Below are 19,903 nucleotides of genomic sequence, written 5' to 3' on the forward strand. Positions count from 1 at the left end.
CTAAAAAGAACAACAGAATTAGAAAACCCTCATTTTATATTTCCTCATGATCATTGATGGCTGCTAAAATCATTAAGAAAAACTGGAGAGCATCATAACAGATGGAACAGGCTAAACATACCTGAACTCACTTAGCCAACTAAAAGTAGGAAAGTACCTATGAAGCAGGTAGACAGAAAATTTGAACATTGGTTATACATAAAATAATACTAAGAAAGTATTATAGCCTAGCTGGTGTGGCTCAGTGGTTGAGCGTCGACCCATGCATCACAAGGTCACCGGTTTGATTCCTGGTCAGGGCACAGGCCCAGGTTATGAGCATAATTCCCAGTGGGGGGCCTGCAGGAAGTGGCCAATCGATGTTCCCTCTCATCGATATTTCTATCTCGGTCTCCCTCTCCTTTTCTCTTTCTCTAAAAATCAATTAAGAACACTTCCAGTCAAGATGGCGGCGTAGGTAAATGCGGTACCGCGTCCTCCCACAACCACATCAAAGTTACAACTAAACTACAGAACAACCATCATTCAAAACCGCCTGAAATCAACCTGAATGGAAGTCCTACAACTACGGAATTAAAGAAGCAGCCACATCCAGACTGGTAGGAGGGGCGGAGGCGGATAGCTGGTCCCACACCCACATGTGGTGAATAAAAATCAGGAGGACACCTCAGCTGGGAAGGTCCTCCCTGAGGACTGAGGGGTCCCCGTCCCACACCAGGCACCCCACTCAGGGTTGCAGTGCCAGGAAGAGAATCCCCATAATTTCTGGCTGGAAAAACCAGCGGGAACTGAGGCCCAGAGAGGCTGAGGCGGCTGGAGCCCCAGGCAGCTCCTCTTAAAGGGCCCGCGCACGGACTTATCGGACTCTCTCCCTCTAAGCTTGGAGGGGAGGCAGCTTGAGGGGCACCAGAGACATACAGGAAAGAGCTGAGCTGTTTGGCATTGGAGCGAGGGCTGGAGCGGGGGCTTTCTCTGGGACAAACGTGCTCTCAGAGGCCTTTGTTCCTTTGGTGAGCCCTTCCCTGGGGCGGCAGACAGAAGCCATATCTGGGACTCCAGCAACCTGGCTCACACTGGTAGCCCCGCCCTGCTGACTCCCTGAGGCCTGCCCACCCAACTTTCAGGCCCACCCAACTGTTGCCAGTTGCTTAACCATAGGATTGGCCTGCCTTGGATCCTGCTTCAGGTTTTCCTAAATTCTTTCAAACAAGCAGCATTTTGTCTCAGATAGTCCCAAACCTCCTGTTAAGTAATACATAGAAACAAACACAGAGAGGAAGCCAAAATGAGGAGACAAAGAAACAGGTCCCAAATGAAAGAACAGAAAAAATCTCCAGGAAAAGAACTAAGTGAAATGGAGATAATCAACCTAACAGATGCTGAGTTCAAAATACTGCTTATAAAGATGCTCAGTGAACTTAGTGAGAACCTCAGCAAACTTAGTGAGGGCCTCAAGAGCATAAAACGGACCAATCAGAAATGAAAGAGGCACTAACTGACATAAAAAATAATTTACACAGATTCAATAGTACAGTAGGGAAAGCCAAGAAGCAAACCATTGATTTGGAATCTAAGGAAGCAAAAAACACCCAATCAGAACAGCAAAAAGAAAAAAGAATCCCAAAAAATGAGGAGAGTGTAAGGAGCCTCTGGGACAACTTCAAGCGTGCCAACATTTGCATCTTGGGGGTTCCAGAAGGAGAAGACAGAGAACAAGAAATCAAAAACCTATTTGAAACCATAATGGCAGGAAACTTCCCTAACTTGGTGAAGGAAACAGACATACAAGTCCAGGAAGCACAAAGACTCCCAAACAAGATGAACCCCAAGAGGCCCACACCAAGACACATCATCATCAAAAATGCAAAAGGTTCAAGACAAGGAGAGAATCTTAAAAGCAGCAAGAGAAAAGCAGTTAGTTACCTACAAGGGAGTTCCCATAAGACTGTCAGCTGATTTCTCAAAAGAAACTTTGCAGGCCAGAAGGGAGTGGCAAGAAATATTCAGAGTGATGAAAAGCAAGAACCTACAACCAAGATTACTCTATCCTACAAAGCTGTCATTTAGAATCGATGGCCATATAAAGAGTTTCCCAGACAAGAAAAAGTTAAAGGAGTTCCTCACCACCAAACCGTTATTATATGAAATGTTGAAGGGTCTTTCTGAAGAAAAAGATAAAGTATATGAACAAACAAAATGGCAATGCATACATATCTACCGACAATGGAATCTACAAACAAAATAAACAGGCAGAACAGAAACATTCTCATAGATACAGAGAACATTTTGTTGGTTGCCAGATGGAAGCAGGGTTGGAGGAATGGGTGAAGAAGGTGAAGGGATTAAGAACAAATTGGTTGCTAGACTGACAAACCTCAAAGGGAAGGGAGGTTTGGGGGAGGGAAGAAATTTTAATAGCCAAGAAAATGTCTGATAGCTTCCATACATAGACAAATGGGTTGACTGTCTTTTTTATAACAAAGAACAAACAGAAGTTCACAAATTACAAGTTGAACAGTCACACACCAAAGAAAAAGAAAGGAGGTGGAGCCCTGGCCAGTTTTTCCCAGTGGTTAGAGCATCAGCATGAGGACCTAAGGGTCTCAGGTTCGATTCCCAGGGCATGTACCTGGGTTGGAGGTTCAATCCCTGACCCCAACTGGGGTCATGTGGGAGGCAATGTGTCTCTCTCGCCTCAATCAATCGAAAAATATCCTCAGGTGAAGATTAACAAAAAAAAGAAAGAAGGTGGAAACAGCACTCAGTTCGTGCTGAGTACACCTGGCACTTTACCAGATGACTGTCATAAACTATTTCACATGAACTTTTACCCTTATTCTCTCCCATAAATATGAATAGTTTCTATCAGATGCAGTGCTTATTAATTATAAAATATGTTCATAAACAAGTGAGGACCCACTTCACACTTAAAGACAAAGAACCAAATAATTAAATGATACCTCTTCCAGGCGTTTGCCAAGTTTGTCAAGTGTTTCAGGGAAATATTTTTCATTTTTCCATGGGTGAGGAACATAGCGCTGCCACACCTGACCTGTTAGATGATTACAGGCGATCACCCACTGTTCACAAATTGAAATACCACCTTTCAGATTTTCTTTCACAAGATAATAAGGGTCTTCCCACAGGTTCAAAGTTCCCAACTTTTTCTGAACAAATCTTCCAAATGAACCACCTAATAAAACATAAAGCAAACTTCTTAATGGAAATGTCCTTTTACAAAATAATTATAGAATATATGTCTGTGACAAAATTAATATACAAATTAGTAAACTAAGGTTTTATGAAATACCACAATGCACATCCTAAGACTAGCATTGTCAATAACAAATATTTTTCAAAAAACAGTAGTATTTTTGCATCTTGCAATATATCATGTGCATCTTTGAAGTGTAGAAATATATATATATACATTTTTAAAGGCTGCAGAGCCTACTGTATGGATGTAGCATTATATAATCAATTCTCAATTGCTATTTGTTATAAACAATGTTGCAATAAATATCCTTATGTATTTGTCTAATATTTCCTTAGGATAATAACGAGAAGGACATTTTGTGAGTCAATAGTATTTGTACTTTTAATATTGACAAATAAACCAATGTAATATTAAAGAATTTTTCAATTTGTTACCAAATAAATTCTAAATTAATACATGCATAGGGACTAAAAATCTATGTAAATTTAGTTGTATTAATGGTGAAAGAATTTTTTTTCTTTATTAGTATTAGAGAGAGGGAAAGAGGAAGAGAGAGATAGAAACATCAATGAGAGAGAACATCAACTGGCCACCTCCTGCATGCTCCCCACTGAGGATCAGGCCCAAAACCTGGGCATGTGCCCTGACCAGGAATTGAACCGGCAACATCTTGGTGCATGGGTTGACTCTCAAACACTGAGCCACACTGGCCAGACTGGTCAAAGAATTTGACACATTATTTAAATTAACCAACTATAGCCCTGGCCAGTATGGGTCAGTGGTTAGAGCGTCAGCCCACGCACAAAAAGTTGCAGGTTAGATTCCTGGTCAAAGGCACATACTTGATTTGCAGGTTCAATCCCAGGCCCCAGTGTGCATGTGGGAAGCAAGCAATCACTGTGTCTCTATCATATTGATGTTTCTCTCTCCCGGCCCCCCCACTCTCTCTAAAAATCAATGGAAAAAAATATTCTCGGGTAAGGATTAACAACAAAAAATGAACCAACTATATATAAATATCTATTTAAATAATTCTATATAATTTGTTTTAAGAGTTACTTGAAGCAACAATTATTACTTTAAGAAGCATTTTAAGTAAGGACTTAAAGCAAAAAACAGAAAACAAAACAGGCTTCTAAAATCTCAAAAGTTTATTTCTTTACTAGTACCTATGATATCTAGGAGATGTAACATTCGTGACTCAGGATAATGATCATGTTCTGTTTGTCTCCACACATCATCGACAACATCCCGAGTAGTCTCTACCAAGTCAATGACTTCCAAAAGGGATAGACTGTCCAAGTTATAAAACTCCTAAAACCAAAATGCATTCATTTTTAGACATAATCATATCTTTACCTTGGGCAATATAGTAAAAATGTTCTGAATTTTTCAACTGCTACAACTCTAATATTATTTTCTCCTCCTTTTTCTACCACATAATATATTACTTCTTTATGCAAATATCCTATAAGTTTCTCCACAAACATAAATTTCATGAAAGCAAGAAAAATAAGAACTACAACAACAACAACAAAAAAATGTATTTCTTTATTTTTACCCTTGGCCTAATTTTCTTTAAATTTGGATTAATTCCTTTTGTTTACCCAAATAGAAGTAGCCTTAATGACATACATACACTAACCAATGTAGTTGGCATATCTTTATTCATTCATTTACTGTGTATTACCAATAATACAATCATAGTACAAGGTTTATTATTCTATATTTCATCACTTACAAAAAGAAGTTTAAAATCATTTCACTTTACTGAAATAATATTGCAACAAATAAAGAATTACTTCATATTTATTTTGAAAAGAATATATTTTTTATAACCATAATTAAAATTGTCACTTATTTAACCTCTCTGTAGATACATCAAGGAATAATCAAAGTATAAAACTAAGACTTCTTAAATTATAGATTACTTCAAAATGCTAATTTGAATAAAGTGAACATTCTTTCAAGAGAACATATATTACCTGCATGTAGATAAACCTATTAGTGTATTAGGTTTTTGTTTTTCCTTACCTACCTGAAGAAAAGTAATTATGTTTGAGAAAAATATTTACTAGAGATTAGAATCTAACTTTTTTTAAAGTTTAGATTTTTAACTTGTACTCATAAATATACACCTTAAGTAAACCTTGCTATATATGAAGAATATATTTTGTTCAAAACCATCAAGTAAAGATTTTAAAACAGAGATAAATTTATTAAAAATAGAACCCTAAAGTACTTTTATCAAAAGTCTAACATATAACATGTATGAATCACATACTCTTGCAACTGTTTCAAATAATTCTTTAAAATAACACGCTCTTTCTTTACTAATCTGTTTATTTCCACGATGAACTTGTTCTATCCAAAACTGGAACTCATCATTTGGTGTAAGAATACCTGAAAAAGTGAAAAGGAAAAAAATATTGAAAATGAAAAGCCAAAGAGTAATCTGGTTTAATAGCTGATTTTATATATTTCCTGTATTCTTGAGGATGCATTGAAAAAATGTTTTATAATTTCTATGACCAGAACGTTCTCACTCGAATCCACTGGAAACAACAATAGCACCAAGTTTATACTTTACATCAAGTTTATTGCTCAGTATGATTCCTATGTGCTTTTGCAAACCAACCATACCTGTACTGTCAGTCTGCTTCTTACATCTATGAATTTGCTTCTCCAACATAAGGCTTTCCTAAATCTGATTCCAAAACCATCCATGCTATTGAATATTACCCAAATTGGAAATGATTATGATTTAATCAATAAATGTTTGTGATTTAATTTCAAAATAAAAGCAAATTAAAATAGTTTCACTTTTAAATTTGCTTTGAAATTTTCCAAAGAACTGGGCAATCGCTACTTGCCTACCCACATGCTAGAAATAAATGCACTATTCTTTCTGGGTCTGTGGAATTCAAAAAGCATTTAGTTTACTAATCAAGCAATGCATAAAGCTATATCCAATATTTTAAAATAATGATTTGTGTATGTCATGCATTTCATATTAATTGTTCATATGAGTAATAATTTATCTATAACCATAATAAAATTATAATTTTTTTCAGATAAAATATGTTTTAAAATAAAAGCCAATGGCCCATTATCTTTACAAAGCATACAATTAGGGTCAATCCTCATTATTCAAGGATTCTGGATTTAGAAATTCAGCTATTTGCTAACATTTACTTACAACCTAAAATCAATACTTGTAGTGCTTTTGTGGCCATTCAGACATGTGCAGACCAGTGAAAAATTTGAGTTGCCCAACACAGAGTTTCCCAGCTGAGATTGAATAAAGCTACACGACCTTCTCATTTCCTATGTCCTTAAACAAACGTCCTTTCTGTAGTCTATTTAGTGGCACATTTTTCACAATTTTGGCTTCCCCTCAGTGATTTCACTGGTTAAAACGGCCCCAAGCACAGTGCTGAAGTGCTCTCTGGTGTTCCTAAGCACAAGCCCCCTATGATGTGCCTCACAGAGAAAACGCTGTGCTGGATAAACTTCATTCAGACATGAGACATTGCTGGCCATTAGGTCAATGTTAATTAATTAACAATACATATTAAATAAATATTTTCAACAGAAACATAACAATCATCAAACAACAAGTGTTGGCGAGGGTGTGGAGAAAAGGGGACTCTAGCACACTGCTGGTGGGAATGCAGACTGGTGCAGCCACTATGGAAAACAGTATGGTGTTACCTCAAAAAATTAAAAATTGAACTTCCATTTGACCCAGTGACCCCACTTCTAGGAATATATCCTAAGAAGCCTGAAACACCAACCAGAAAGAATACGTATACCCCCATGTTTGTAGCAGCACTATTTAAAATAGCTAAGATCTGGAAACAGCCCAAGTGTCCATCAGTAGATGAATGGATAAAAAAGCTGTGCTACATATACACAATGGAGTACTAGCAGCTGTAAGAAAGAAAGACCTCTTATCCTTTGAGACGACATGGAGGGACCTGGAAAGTATCATCCTAAGTGAAACAAGCCAAACAGAGAAAGACAAGTTTCATATGTTCTCACTTATTTGTGGAATATAATGAACTTATATCTGAGGAAGGGGGTAGTCCCAGAGATGCGGAAGTGGGATACAGACTGACAATCCCCTAAATAGGGGGGTGGTGGGGAAGAGATAAACCACAGAATTTATATGCATGTATGCATGAACAGTGGACATGGACAACAAACTGGGGAAAGGGCAGGGAGGGAGGGAGAGGGAGGAATCAGTGGGGGGAAAAGGAGAAACATCTGTAACAAAAATTAATTAATAGCCCTGGCTGGTTTGGCTCAGCGGTTGGAGCGTCGGCCTGCAGTACAGAGAGACCCGGGTTCGGTTCCCACTAGGGGCACGTACCTCGGTTGCAGTTTGTCCCCGGCCCTGGTTGGTCGTGAGGGTGGCAGCCACTCGATGTGTCCCTTCACATCGATGTTTCTCTCTCTCTCTTCCTCTCTCTCCCTCCCGCTCTATCTGAACAAAAAATGGAAAAATGTCCTCGGGTGAGGATAAAAAATAAAAAAAAAATTAATTAATAAAAAATAAATAAATTAAAATTTAAAAAAAAATTATGTGTTAAGCGGTTAACAAAACTGTTATCACCAGTCTCACAGGAACCTAACTCTGTATTTCCCCTAGGAACTATGGTTCAGTATTTGTTAATTCAGTGTTCACAGGGACTTTATAGACCACAACTACCACAAATAACAAGAATCAACTATATTTTCTATTTCTATAAATAGCACATTTTTTTTATTATTTTTTTAAATAATTTTTCTATTGATTTTAGAGAGAGAACAAGGGAGAGGGAGATGGATAGAAACATGGAAGAGAGAGAACATCGATTGGCCGCCTCTTACATGCCCCTCACTGGGGATCAGGCCCACAACTTGGGCATGTGTCCTAACCCAAAATCAAACCAGTGACCTCTTGGTGCATGTGTTAACGCTCAACCACTGAGCCACACCAGCCAGGCGAAATTGCACATTTTTAAAGATTACATTGTCATCTTCTCCAAATCCATATAGGTCTATGGAAATAAATTTTTTAAAAAAGCTCAGTCTCATGTAGGGATGGGGGGTTGGTGGACAGACGATTTGTAACCTTGTGATATGCATTCTCGAAACGTAGGATCAAAGTGTGTGTGTGGACAGACAGGTTTGACTGGAGGGCAGGAAAACTGCCTTGGATGCATATGAATGCTTTGTTTGCATGTATCTAAGATGAGGTTTGCATGACAAATGCTGGAACGCTGCCTTGAGTGGCCAATAAGTTGTAGGACTCAAGAACATCTGGGTTTGTTATTTTTTACCGTTAAAGTCTCTTTCCACTGTAAAAAGCAAGAAACAAGGTTAGGCTTTATGGTTTGCAGACAAACCATCTCAAGGAAATAATTTACATAAATCCACATGTAACTTGGGGAACCAATCTGCAAATAAATTGGGCTGCATCCAGAGATCTGGAGCATTTGCTCCCTTGCAATGCTCCCCCTCACTCCTACCAGCATGTGCTTGTAGTTCATTGTGTTGCGCCAACCCCTGGCAGGCTGGTGGTCTCAGCCCAGCTGGTGTGGTTCAGTGGACTGAGCGTCCCACGGACTGAGAGGTCCCAGTTCAATTCCTGGTCAGGGCACATGCCCAGGTTGTAGGCTCGATCCCTAGCAGGAGGTATGCAGGAGGCAGCCAACTGATGTTTCTCTCTCATAGATGTTTCTACCTCTCTCTCTCTTCCTCTTTCTCCCTTCTTCTCTCTAAAAAAAAAAATCAATAAAAACATATTTAGCCCTGGCCGGTTTGGCTCAGCAGTTAGAGCGTTGGTCCGTGGACCAGAGAGTCCTGAGTTCAGTTCCCACTAAGGGCACGTACCTCGGCTGCAGTTTGTCCCCAGCCCCAGTTGGGGTTGTGTGGGTGGCAGCCACCTGATGTGTCTCTTTCACACTGATGTTTCTATCTCGCTCTTCCTCCCTTTCGCCCTCCCATTCTATCTGAAGATAAATGCAAAAAAAAAAAAAATGTCCTCAAGTGAGGATAAAATAAAATAAAATAAAATAAAATAAAATAAAATAAAAAATATATTAAGAAAAAAAGCTCAGTCTCAGAGAAGATCCGAGTATGGAAATAAATCTGTAAAGAAATATATTCAATTCATGTACTAATGTACTAATAAGACAATATTTCTTTGATTAAGCTATGGTTGTATACCTCGTATGTCATCTTCCTTAAATTTCAATTTTGATAAATTAGTGTCTGATTTTCGTAAAACTACACCCAATCCAGCTTCAAGTTCACTTAACAGGTTCTGAAGTTTGGGATCAAAGTTTCTGCTCCACTCCTGATCCTAAATAAAAACAGACAAGAGCAAACATTGATCAAAAGTTTGTCAGTCAAATTGACTTCCTAAAACACTATCAATGAACTAAGTCCAAATATGCCTATTTCACTGAAAGCCTGACACTATCTCCACCTCACAAGTGAGATAAAAAGGCCTTATGGGACTTCCAGTCAAGATGGCGGCGTAGGTAAACGTGATATCGCGTCCTCCAACAAGCACATCAAAGTTACAACTAAACTACAGAAAAACCATCATTCAAAACTGCCTGCAATCAAGTTGAATGCAAGTCCTACAACTACGGAATTAAAGCAGCAGCCACATCCAGACTGGTAGGAGGGGCGGAGGCGGAGGGCCGGTGGCGAGGGCCGGTGGCGGAGGGCCGGTGGCGCGTGGTGGCGCGACGGGCTGGTTCCACACCCACGTGTGGCAGATAAAAAACAGGAGGATACCTCAGCTGGGATGGTCCTTCCTGAGGACTGAGGGGTCCCCGTCCCACACCAGGTGCCCCGCTCAGGGTTCCAGTGCCAGGAAGAGAAGTCCCTATAATGTCTGGATGGAAAAACCAGCAGGAACTCAGGCTCAGGGAAGCTGAAGCAGCTGGAGCCCCAGGCAGCTCCTTAAAGGGCCCCCGCACGGACTTATGGGACTCACTCCCTCTAAGCTTAGAGGGGAGGCAGCTCGAGGGGCACCAGAGACATACAGGGAAGAACTGAGCTGTTTGGCACTGGAGCCAGGGCTGGAGAGGGGGCTTTCTCCGGGACAAACGTGCAGCGTCAGAGGCCTTGTTCCTTTGGTAAGCCCTTCCCTGGGGCGGCAGACACCCACCAGATCTGGAACTCCAGCAATCTGGCTCACACTGGTAGCCCCGCCCTGGTGACTCCCTGAGGCCCCACCCCACCCCACCCCACCCCACCCCACCCCACCCATCTTTCAGGCCCACCCCACCCATTTTTCAGGCCCACCCAAGCTGTTGCCACTTGCTTAACCATAGGATTGGCCGGTCTTGGATCCTGCTTCAGGTTTTTCCTAAATACTTTCAAACGAGCAGCATCCGTCCTCAGTGAGCCCCATACTGCTCCTTAAGTAATACACGTAAACAAACACAGGGAGGCAGCCAAAATGAGGAGACAAAGAAACAGGTCCCAAATGAAAGAACAGAACAAAACCCCAATAAAAGAACTAAGCAAAATGAAGATAAGCAACCTAACAGATGCTGAGTTCAAAATACTGCTTATAAGGATGCTCAATGAACTCAGTGAGAACCTCAGTGAACTTAGAGAGGGCCTCAAGAGCATAAATAAGGACAAGTCAGAAATGACGGATACACAGTCAGAATTGAAGGAGGCATTAACTGAAATAAAGAATAATTTACACAGCTTCAATAGTAGACTACGTACATCCAAGAAGCAAACCATCGATTTGGAATATAAGGAAGCAAAACACGCCCAATAAGAACAGCAAAAAGAAAAAAGAATCCAAAAAAATGAGGAGAGTGTAGGAGCCTCTGGGACAACTTCAAGCGTGCCAACATTCGCATCTTGGGGGTGCCAGAAGGAGAAGACAGAGAACAAGAAACTGAAAACCTGTTTGAAACAATAATGGCAGAAAAATTCCCTAACTTGGTGAAGGAAACAGACATACAAGTCCAGGAAGCACAGAGAGTCCCAAACAAGATGAACCTCAAGAGGCCCACACCAAGACACATCATCATCAAAATGCAAAAGGTTCAAGACAAGGAGAGAATCTTAAAAGCAGCAAGAGAAAAGCAGTTAGTTACCTACAAGGGAGTTCCCATAAGACTGTCAGCTGATTTCTCAAAAGAAACTTTGCAGGCCAGAAGGGAGTGGCAAGAAATATTCAGAGTGATGAAAAGCAAGAACCTACAACCAAGATTACTCTATCCTACAAAGCTGTCATTTAGAATCGATGGCCATATAAAGAGTTTCCCAGACAAGAAAAAGTTAAAGGAGTTCATCACCACCAAACCGTTATTATATGAAATGATAAAGAGTCTTTTTGAAGAAAAGATAAAGTATATGAACAAACAAAATGGCAATGAATACATATCTATCAACAATGGAATCTACAGGGACTTCCGGTCAACATGTTGGCGTAGGTAAACACGGTATCGCGTCCTCCCACAACCACATCAAAGTTACAACTAAACTACAGAACAACCATCATTCAAAACCGCCTGAAATCAAGCTGAATGGAAGTCCTACAACTACGGAATTAAAGCAGCAGCCACATCCAGACTGGTAGGAGGGGCGGAGGCAGCGGCAGAGGGGACGGGCTGGTCCCACACCCACAAGTGGCGGATAAAAATCAGGAGGCTCCTGCGGCTGGGAAGGTCCTTCCTGAGGATTGAGGGGTCCCCGTCCCACACCAGGCACCCCGCTCAGGGTTCCAGTGCCAGGAAGAGAAGTCCCCATAACGTCTGGCTGGAAAAACCAGTGGAAACTGAGGCTCAGGGAAGCTGAAGCGGCTGGAACCCCAGGCAACTCCTTAAAGGGCCCGCGCACAGACTTATCGGACTCACTCCCTCTAAGCTTGGAGGGGAGGCAGCTCAAGGGGCGCCAGAGACACACAGGGAAGAACTGAGCTGTTTGGCACTGGAGCCAGGGCTGGAGAGGGGGCTTTCTCGGGGACAAACGTGCTGTAAGAGGCGTTTTTTCCTTTGGTGAGCCCTTCCCGGGGGCGGCAGACAGTCTCCATGTCTGGGACTCCAGCAACCTGGCTCACACTGGTAGCCCCGCCCTGGTGACTCCCTGAGGCCCCGCCCCACCCCACCCAACTTTCAAGCCCACCCAACTTTCAAGCCCACCGAAGCTGTTGCCACTTGCTTAACCATAGGATTGGCCGGTCTTGGATCCTGCTTCAGGTTTTTCCTAAATTCTTTCAAACGAGCAGCATCCGTCCTCAGTGAGCCCCATACCTCTCATTAAGTAATACACTGAAACAAACACAGGGAGGCAGCCAAAATGAGGAGACAGATAAACAGGCCCCAGATGAAAGAACAGAACAAAACCCCAATAAAAGAACTAAGCGAAATGGAGATAAGCAACCTAACAGATACTGAGTTCAAAATACTGCTTATAAGGATGCTCAATGAACTCAGTGAGAACCTCAGTGAACTTAGGGAGGGCCTCAAGAGCATAAAAAAGGACCAGTTAGAAGTCATGAATACACAGTTAGAATTGAAGGAGGCATTAACTGAAATAAAGAATAATTTACACAGCTTCAATAATAGAGTATGTAAATCCAAGGAGCAAACCATCAATTTGGAATATAAGGAAGAAAAAAATCCCCAATCAGAACAGCAAAAAGAAAAAAGAATCCAAAAAAATGAGGAGAGTGTAAGGAGCCTCTGGGACAACTTCAAGCGTGCCAACATTCGCATCTTGGGGGTGCCAGAAGGAGAAGACAGAGAACAAGAAACTGAAAACCTGTTTGAAACAATAATGGCAGAAAAATTCCCTAACTTGGTGAAGGAAACAGACATACAAGTCCAGGAAGCACAGAGAGTCCCAAACAAGATGAACCCCAAGAGGCCCACACCAAGACACATCATCATCAAAATGCAAAAGGTTCAAGACAAAGAGAGAATCTTAAAAGCAGCAAGAGAAAGGCAGCTAGTTAGCTACAAGGGAATTCCCATTAGGCTGTCAGCTGATTTCTCAAAAGAAACTTTGCAGACCAGAAGGGAGTGGCAAGAAATATTCAGAGTGATGAAAAGCAAGAACCTACAACCAAGATTACTCTATCCTGCAAAGCTGTCATTTAGAATCGATGGATATATAAAATCTTTCCCAGACAAGAAAAAGTTAAAGGAGTTCATCACTACCAAACCGTTATTATATGAAATGATGAAGGGTCTTTTTGAAGAAAAAGATAAAATGTATGAACAAACAAAATGGCAATGAATACATATCTATCAACAATGGAATCTACAGACAAAATGAACAGGTAGAACAGAAACATTCTCATAGATACAGAGAACATTTTGTTGGTTGCCAGTTGGGAGGGGGGTTGGGGGAATGGGTGAAAAAGGTGAAGGGATTAAGAAGTACAAATTCATTGCTAGACTGACAAACCTCAAAGGGAAAGGGGTTGGGGGGGGTGGAAAGAAATAAACCAAAGAACTTATATGCATAACCAATGGTCTCAGACAATAGTGTGGGAAAAGGCGGGAGGGGGGCGGGAGTGGGGAAGAGGGTGTCAATGGGGGAAAAATGTGGAACATCTGTAATACATTCTACATTCAACAATAAAGATTTACAAAAAAAAAAAAAACAACCTTATGGCAATGTTAACAGCTTATGTGGATTGCATTTTATGTCTTTCTCCAATTTCTCTTTTTATCATCAAAGCTAACTTTAATTTTTTTAATTAAAAGAATACTTATTTTGCCCTGGCCAGTTTGGCTCAGCAGCTGGAGTGGTCCAGAGAGACCTGGCTTCGGTTCCCGCTAGGGGCACATGCCTCGGATGCAGTTTGTCTCCGGCCCTGGTTGGTCGTGAGGGTGGCAGCCACTCGATGTGTCCCTTTCACGTCGATGTTTCTCTCCCTCTCTCTTCCTCTCTCTCCCTCCCACTCTATCTGAACAAAAAATGGAAAAGTATCCTCGGGTGAGGATTAAAAAAAAAAAAGAATACGTATTTTAATTAAAAACCTAAAATATTAATGGAGCATATAAAATAATACTTATATTGGTTTATAAATGTATTTATTCAAATAATCTAAATTAAAAAAAAAAACAAAAAAAACAATGTCTACAGCTATTTTACTCACCTTTAACAACATTGGTGCAAATACTTGCCGTACTGCTTGATAAAGGGAATTTATAGGTGATTCTAACATAGATGAAACAAGAATGTTGCTGTGTAGATTCTGATCAGTAACTACTTCAGGACGCAGCTTGAAAAACACCAGCACTTTATCCTTTGTGTCAGCAAAATCAATCTAAAGCAATAAATATATGATTTTTAAAAAATAGAATTAGATATGTTCTCACTATTTTTTTTTAATGTTTTTATTGATTTTTCAGAGTAAGGAAGGGAGAGAAAAACATTGATGTGAGAGACAAACATCGATCAGCTGCCTCCTGCACATCCCTTACTGGTGATTGAGCCCCCAACCTGGAATGTACCCTACCGGGAATCAAATCTGGACCTCTCAAACCATGGGCTGATGCTCAATCCACTGAGCCACACACGCAGGGCTAAATAAATGATTTTTAACATAATCTTCATAAAAGTTAATTTTTGAAAGAAATGTTCCCTAAAATGCTGTTATCACTGTAATGTTATCTCTTGGAAAAATAGTCATTTTAAAAATAATTACATAGCATATTACTACCAATCTATCTCTACTCCTTAAGAATACCTGGGTTCTAAAAGTTTTCCCCAGTTACATTGTATCATAAAACTATTTTGATAAGTTAGTTATAAACAGAAAGCACTGTATAGACATTGATGACATACACTGTTAACTACTCCACTCCACTCAGATTCAGATCAAAGCTGTGTAACCCACGTACACACTTCATTCTACTTCAGAAAGTCTATAACAAGGATTTTAATTACACTCTTACCTGAAACTGGCATTTTAATAGGTTCTTTTTAAGTTTTATGTAAACTCAAAACCATCAAAAGGAACTTAGTTGTCTGTCTCCTAAAATCATCTTTACCTGCACCAAAAAAATTTTCTTAAAGTATCTGATCATCAAACTTTTTCACTAAATTACCATATGACTAGATTATTTAAAATGGGAACTGAATGAGCTAAACTGGAATTTACTAAAACAAACATGTTACTAGGTCAGTTCCTAGTAATTAGTTCATTAGCTGAAAAATGTACTGCCTAAAACAAGTTTTTGCATTAGATACACATTTTCAGTTATCATTTTCAGTTATCATTTCTTTTCTCAGGAAGAAAAGTCCAAAAAGTTCTCAAACAAGTTCATTGTTGTGTACAGAAAACACCTTAAGAGATGAATGAGTTTTCATGCTACTTTGCTTTTATCCCAATCATTATATTTTTTAGCTGCCAGGAAGGATTTATTGGTATAGCTGTGTTACTTAAACTCTCATTTTCACACATTAGAATTATATTGCTAATAAGATCATTTTATTCCAATTACAAGCAAGTGGGAACATGCTGCAAATCTGTAGATTTGAAAAATTCACTATTTAGTAATTAAGTAGTACATACCCTCTTTTCCTGCTGGAAAAAAATATTCAAAAAATATACATTGCATGATCATACTTTGAAAACAGCAACTATCATCACTGGCCAAGGCACCCTGGGGCATCAGTCAAGGCAGTAAGTTTTGTCCTAGCCAAAGTCAGAGTTAAAGCAAAGGTTCAGTTGGCTACAGCTGCTCATCATTCCCTAAAAAAAGGAAAAGTGGGAGCCAACACTCCTGGCTGCCTCTCCTGCCAGTTTTCCTATCACTGGCAGCTACTATTACTTCCTCTTTTTTTTCAGTCCTCACCCAATAATGTGTTTTCATTGATTTGAGAGAGAGAGAAAGGGAGAAACATCAAGCGAGAGAAAAACATCAAGTGAGAGAGAAACATCAATCGGTTACCTCCTTTATGCACTGGACCAGGGATCGAATCTGCAGCCTAGGCATGTGCCCTGACTGGAGATCAAACCCACTACCTTTCTTTGGTGTACATAAAGACACCCCAACCGAGCCACACAGGCCAGAGCACTGCTACTTCTTCTTAACTGACAATATATTATTTTATAACTAATCATTCAAGGTTAAAGGAGGATGCAAAATACCATTATCCCCTACTGGGATAGATCAGGGATCAACATACTACAACCTGCTGCCATTTTGGTACCACCAAGCTAAAAATGGTTTTTACATTTTTTAAATAAAAAGATAATATTTTGTGACACATGATAATTATATAAAACTCAAATATCAGTGTCCAAAATTAAAATTTTATTAGAATGCAGCCATATTAGTTCATTTACATATTTTTCTATGGCTGCTTTCTCAATGCAATGGCAGAGCTGAAGTTGTGACACAGACCCTATGGTCTCCAAAGCCTGAAATATTTATCTGTCCTGTTACAGGAAGTTTGTCAACTGCTATCCTAAAACATAAACCAGAGCAAATCTTTCTATTTCTCAAGATTACAAATGACTTGCTTAAAATTATCAATAACTTCCTATTTCAACCCAAATGGTGTAAAAGGTCCTAAATGATCAGCCTGTGACATAATCTTCCACACTCTCTGGTCATTCACTAAACTTCAGCAATCATTCTGGATTTTTTTTTCCTGCCCCTTGAAACCAAGGTGAGACATAGCTCAGGGCTTTGGTACTTACAACTTCTTTTGCTTAGAACATGCTTCCCTTAAATCTTATGTAAGCCTACAATTCATCATTCAAATCTCACTTCAAAGGTCACTAATCCAGACAGGTATTCCCACCTACTCTATTTTAATACAGTTCTCCATGCCACCCCCATCACTACTTTAACATTATTTTTATCTTAACAGCACTTCAAGATTATGTTACATTATATATCGGTTTAGCCTATCTTTGTCCATTCAAAGTTTACTCCTTGAAGACAAACTCCAACGTGCTCATGGCTTTATCACCAACACCCAGGACATTGCCAGACCTACAGAAGATACACAACAAATATTTGTTAACTTACTAACTTATTAAATCATGCTGACTCTCAGACATATAGAGTACAACTTAAGACATAATGAAACATTTTCAAATATGAAAAATCTGTACTGCGATGTATGACTAAAAATAAAATAACAGCATTGGACTTTACTAATACGTAATGGCATTAACTTTTTAAAGTTATGGCTTCAATTTTCAATATCCAATCCAAGACACATATTCACAGATTCAAACCCTTTTCTTGTTTTCCCATGATATTCTAAACTTTCAGTGGTATTTCCAACAGTATGTCCCAATGTGATAATTTGTTGAGTACGTCATTGTAGGCCACTGGAGTGAGGCTCTGGAAGGCAGAACCTATTCTGAATTATAACTATTAGGGAAGTAGAGTAGTTAACACTTAGGATGAACCTTTGTGCCTTACTTTTCTCAGACATAAAATAGAAATAAAAGTAGTTTCTATCTTAGTGCTGTTGTGAACACTAAATATGCCAATACACATAAAGTGCTTGGGACAGTGCCTGGCAGTGTGCAGTTGTTCTCAACCTTCCTAATGCTTCGACCCTTGCTACTTCATAACTGTAATTTTGCTACTGTTATGTCTTAGGCAACCCCTGTGAAACGGTTGTTCGACCCCCAAAGGGGTCGCGACCTGTAAAGAGAAAATAAATGTTAGCTATGACTATCCACCCTTTTTATATCTTCACAAACCCACCAAGCCTAGAAAAGTGTATTGAATAAAACTGAATTAAATCCATGACTAAAGATTCATAGTGAATGGGGTAAATGATTCAATCACCCTACAAAAATGTACACAGTGCTTGCTGTATGGATGTGAGTGAACAGGAGAGGAAGAGGTTTAAAAATAGGTCAATGATTTGTTATCTTTGAGCCATTTATGAGCCCCTTTAATGAGTGAGGCCATTTTTTCTGCATATACATATATTTTTTAACTTTTTGACATATATATTCTTATTGCAAATGCAACCATCTCTTGAGCAATCTGCCAGTCAAAGCAGCAGTGCAATAAATAAATCAATACATCACATATTGTATATCAAAAAAAAATTTAAATCTTTATCACCCTATCGTAAAACATCTGAATTCCTAACTAATCTTTCCCTCGAGTAAATTTAACCCAAAAAAAGATACACTAGAATTGGCCTCAACGAACCTCAAAAGAGAGAAGAGAAAAATATTTTTTATAATATTTTTTCTTTATTGATTTTTTTTTTTTAGAGAGAGAAGAAGGGAGAGAGAGAAACATCAAGTAGAGGGAACATCGACTGGCCGCCTCCTGCATGCCCCCCACTAGTGATCTGGCCCACGACCTGGGCATGTGCCCTGACCAGAACCGAACCGGTGACCTCTTGGTGCGTGGGTCCACGCTCAACCACTGAGCCACACCGACGAGGCAGAAAAAATATCTTTTAATAACTAAATAAGGCAAATGGTGTTTCTTTGTTTGCTTGCTTGCTTGCTTGTTTATTTTAGTCATAACCCAGCTGCAGGCTTTCGGGAAAGAAACTAGAAAAGAATGTGGCTGTTCTGTTGAGGTGTGTGGACGGGATCCTCCTTCGGTCAGGCGGGACGCAAGGCTGCAGACAGCCTTGGCCCCCGGGAGGACCAGGCAAGGAAGGTGGGAGAGGGGCCCGACCGCGCTGCGGGTCGGACTGGGGGCGGAGGGGGCGCTCAGGCAGGGTGCCGGGCCGTACCGTGTTCGAAAAGGAGACTCCGGAGTCGGATCGCCGCACCCTGAGCAGCATCTGGTTCCCGTCATCCAAGAAGTTGTTGATTTCAGGACTGTGGTACAGCAGCGGCTGGTCCCAGGCCCCCGACTCCAGTCCAAAGTAATTCTGGGTGGTAGTGACGATGAAAAGCTTGCGAACGTCCTCCGTCCCGCCCGCCATGACTTTGGAGAGCAGGAGGGGAGGGAGGCAGGAAAGAGAAGGAAGAAAAACCAGGCGCGAGGGCAGCGAGGAGCAGCCTCGGCGCAAACCCAGAGCCCGCCCGGGGGCCTGCGGAGCTTCGCGGCTGCCACAGGCAGTCGCTATGGCAACGCAGCACTACGGCGGCGCCGCGGGCGCGCAGTGGACGCCGCCTCGCGCACGCGCACGTAAAGCCCTTAGAATTCCCCGAGTGCTGCCTCCGAGTTCCTCCGTGTTTTTCACAAACGTGGGTTGCACGGAATTCTGTCGAGCTTGTGTCAGGTAGCGAACCCCGCCTTTTATTCCTTCTGCTGACTTCCTGGAACGCATCGTGAGAAAAGATGCCTCTGGCGTTCAAGTGCCGCCCGACCTGGCTTGGGGAGGCCGGTTCCAGGGCGTCCTCTCCACCCGCGCCCGCCAGCAGCCCCTCAGCGTCAGGTCCCACAGCTGCCAGATGCAACTTACCGTCTAGGTTGTAATGACAATTTAGAAGATTACCAGATTTCTTTTTAAAGAGATTGATTAGCCCTGGCCGGTTTGGCGCAGCGGTGAGAGCGTTGGCCCGCGAGCCCGAGAGTCCTGGTTCGGTTCCGCTAAGGGACCCGGCCAGGTTGGGGTCTGTGGATAGCAGCCAGTCGTTGTGTCTCTCTCTCTTCCTTCCTCTCTATCTGAAGATGAATGCAAAAATGTCCTCAGGTGAGGATAAAAATAAATAAATAAAAAATAAAGAGACTGATTAAAGTAGGAGTTCAA

General features: G+C 40.8%; 1 protein-coding gene across 1 annotated transcript in view; it reads right to left on the bottom strand.

Moving 5' to 3' along the window:
• The window catches only part of DYNC2H1 (dynein cytoplasmic 2 heavy chain 1), a 432,306-nt gene extending 413,105 nt beyond the window's left edge, over positions 1-19,201 (bottom strand). The window contains exons 1-6 of the mRNA XM_036258012.1: positions 18,938-19,201; positions 14,355-14,525; positions 9,434-9,569; positions 5,502-5,620; positions 4,387-4,531; positions 2,961-3,193 (exon numbers count right to left, since the gene is read on the bottom strand). Coding sequence (XP_036113905.1) covers positions 2,961-3,193; positions 4,387-4,531; positions 5,502-5,620; positions 9,434-9,569; positions 14,355-14,525; positions 18,938-19,132 — 999 coding nt within the window. The 5' untranslated portion in view covers positions 19,133-19,201. The remainder of the gene's footprint in view (positions 1-2,960; positions 3,194-4,386; positions 4,532-5,501; positions 5,621-9,433; positions 9,570-14,354; positions 14,526-18,937) is intronic.
• Positions 19,202-19,903: the final 702 nt, after the last annotated feature.

Source organism: Molossus molossus, unplaced genomic scaffold (genome assembly GCF_014108415.1).
Source record: "Molossus molossus isolate mMolMol1 unplaced genomic scaffold, mMolMol1.p scaffold_m16_p_13, whole genome shotgun sequence".
Lineage (NCBI taxonomy): Eukaryota > Metazoa > Chordata > Mammalia > Chiroptera > Molossidae > Molossus > Molossus molossus.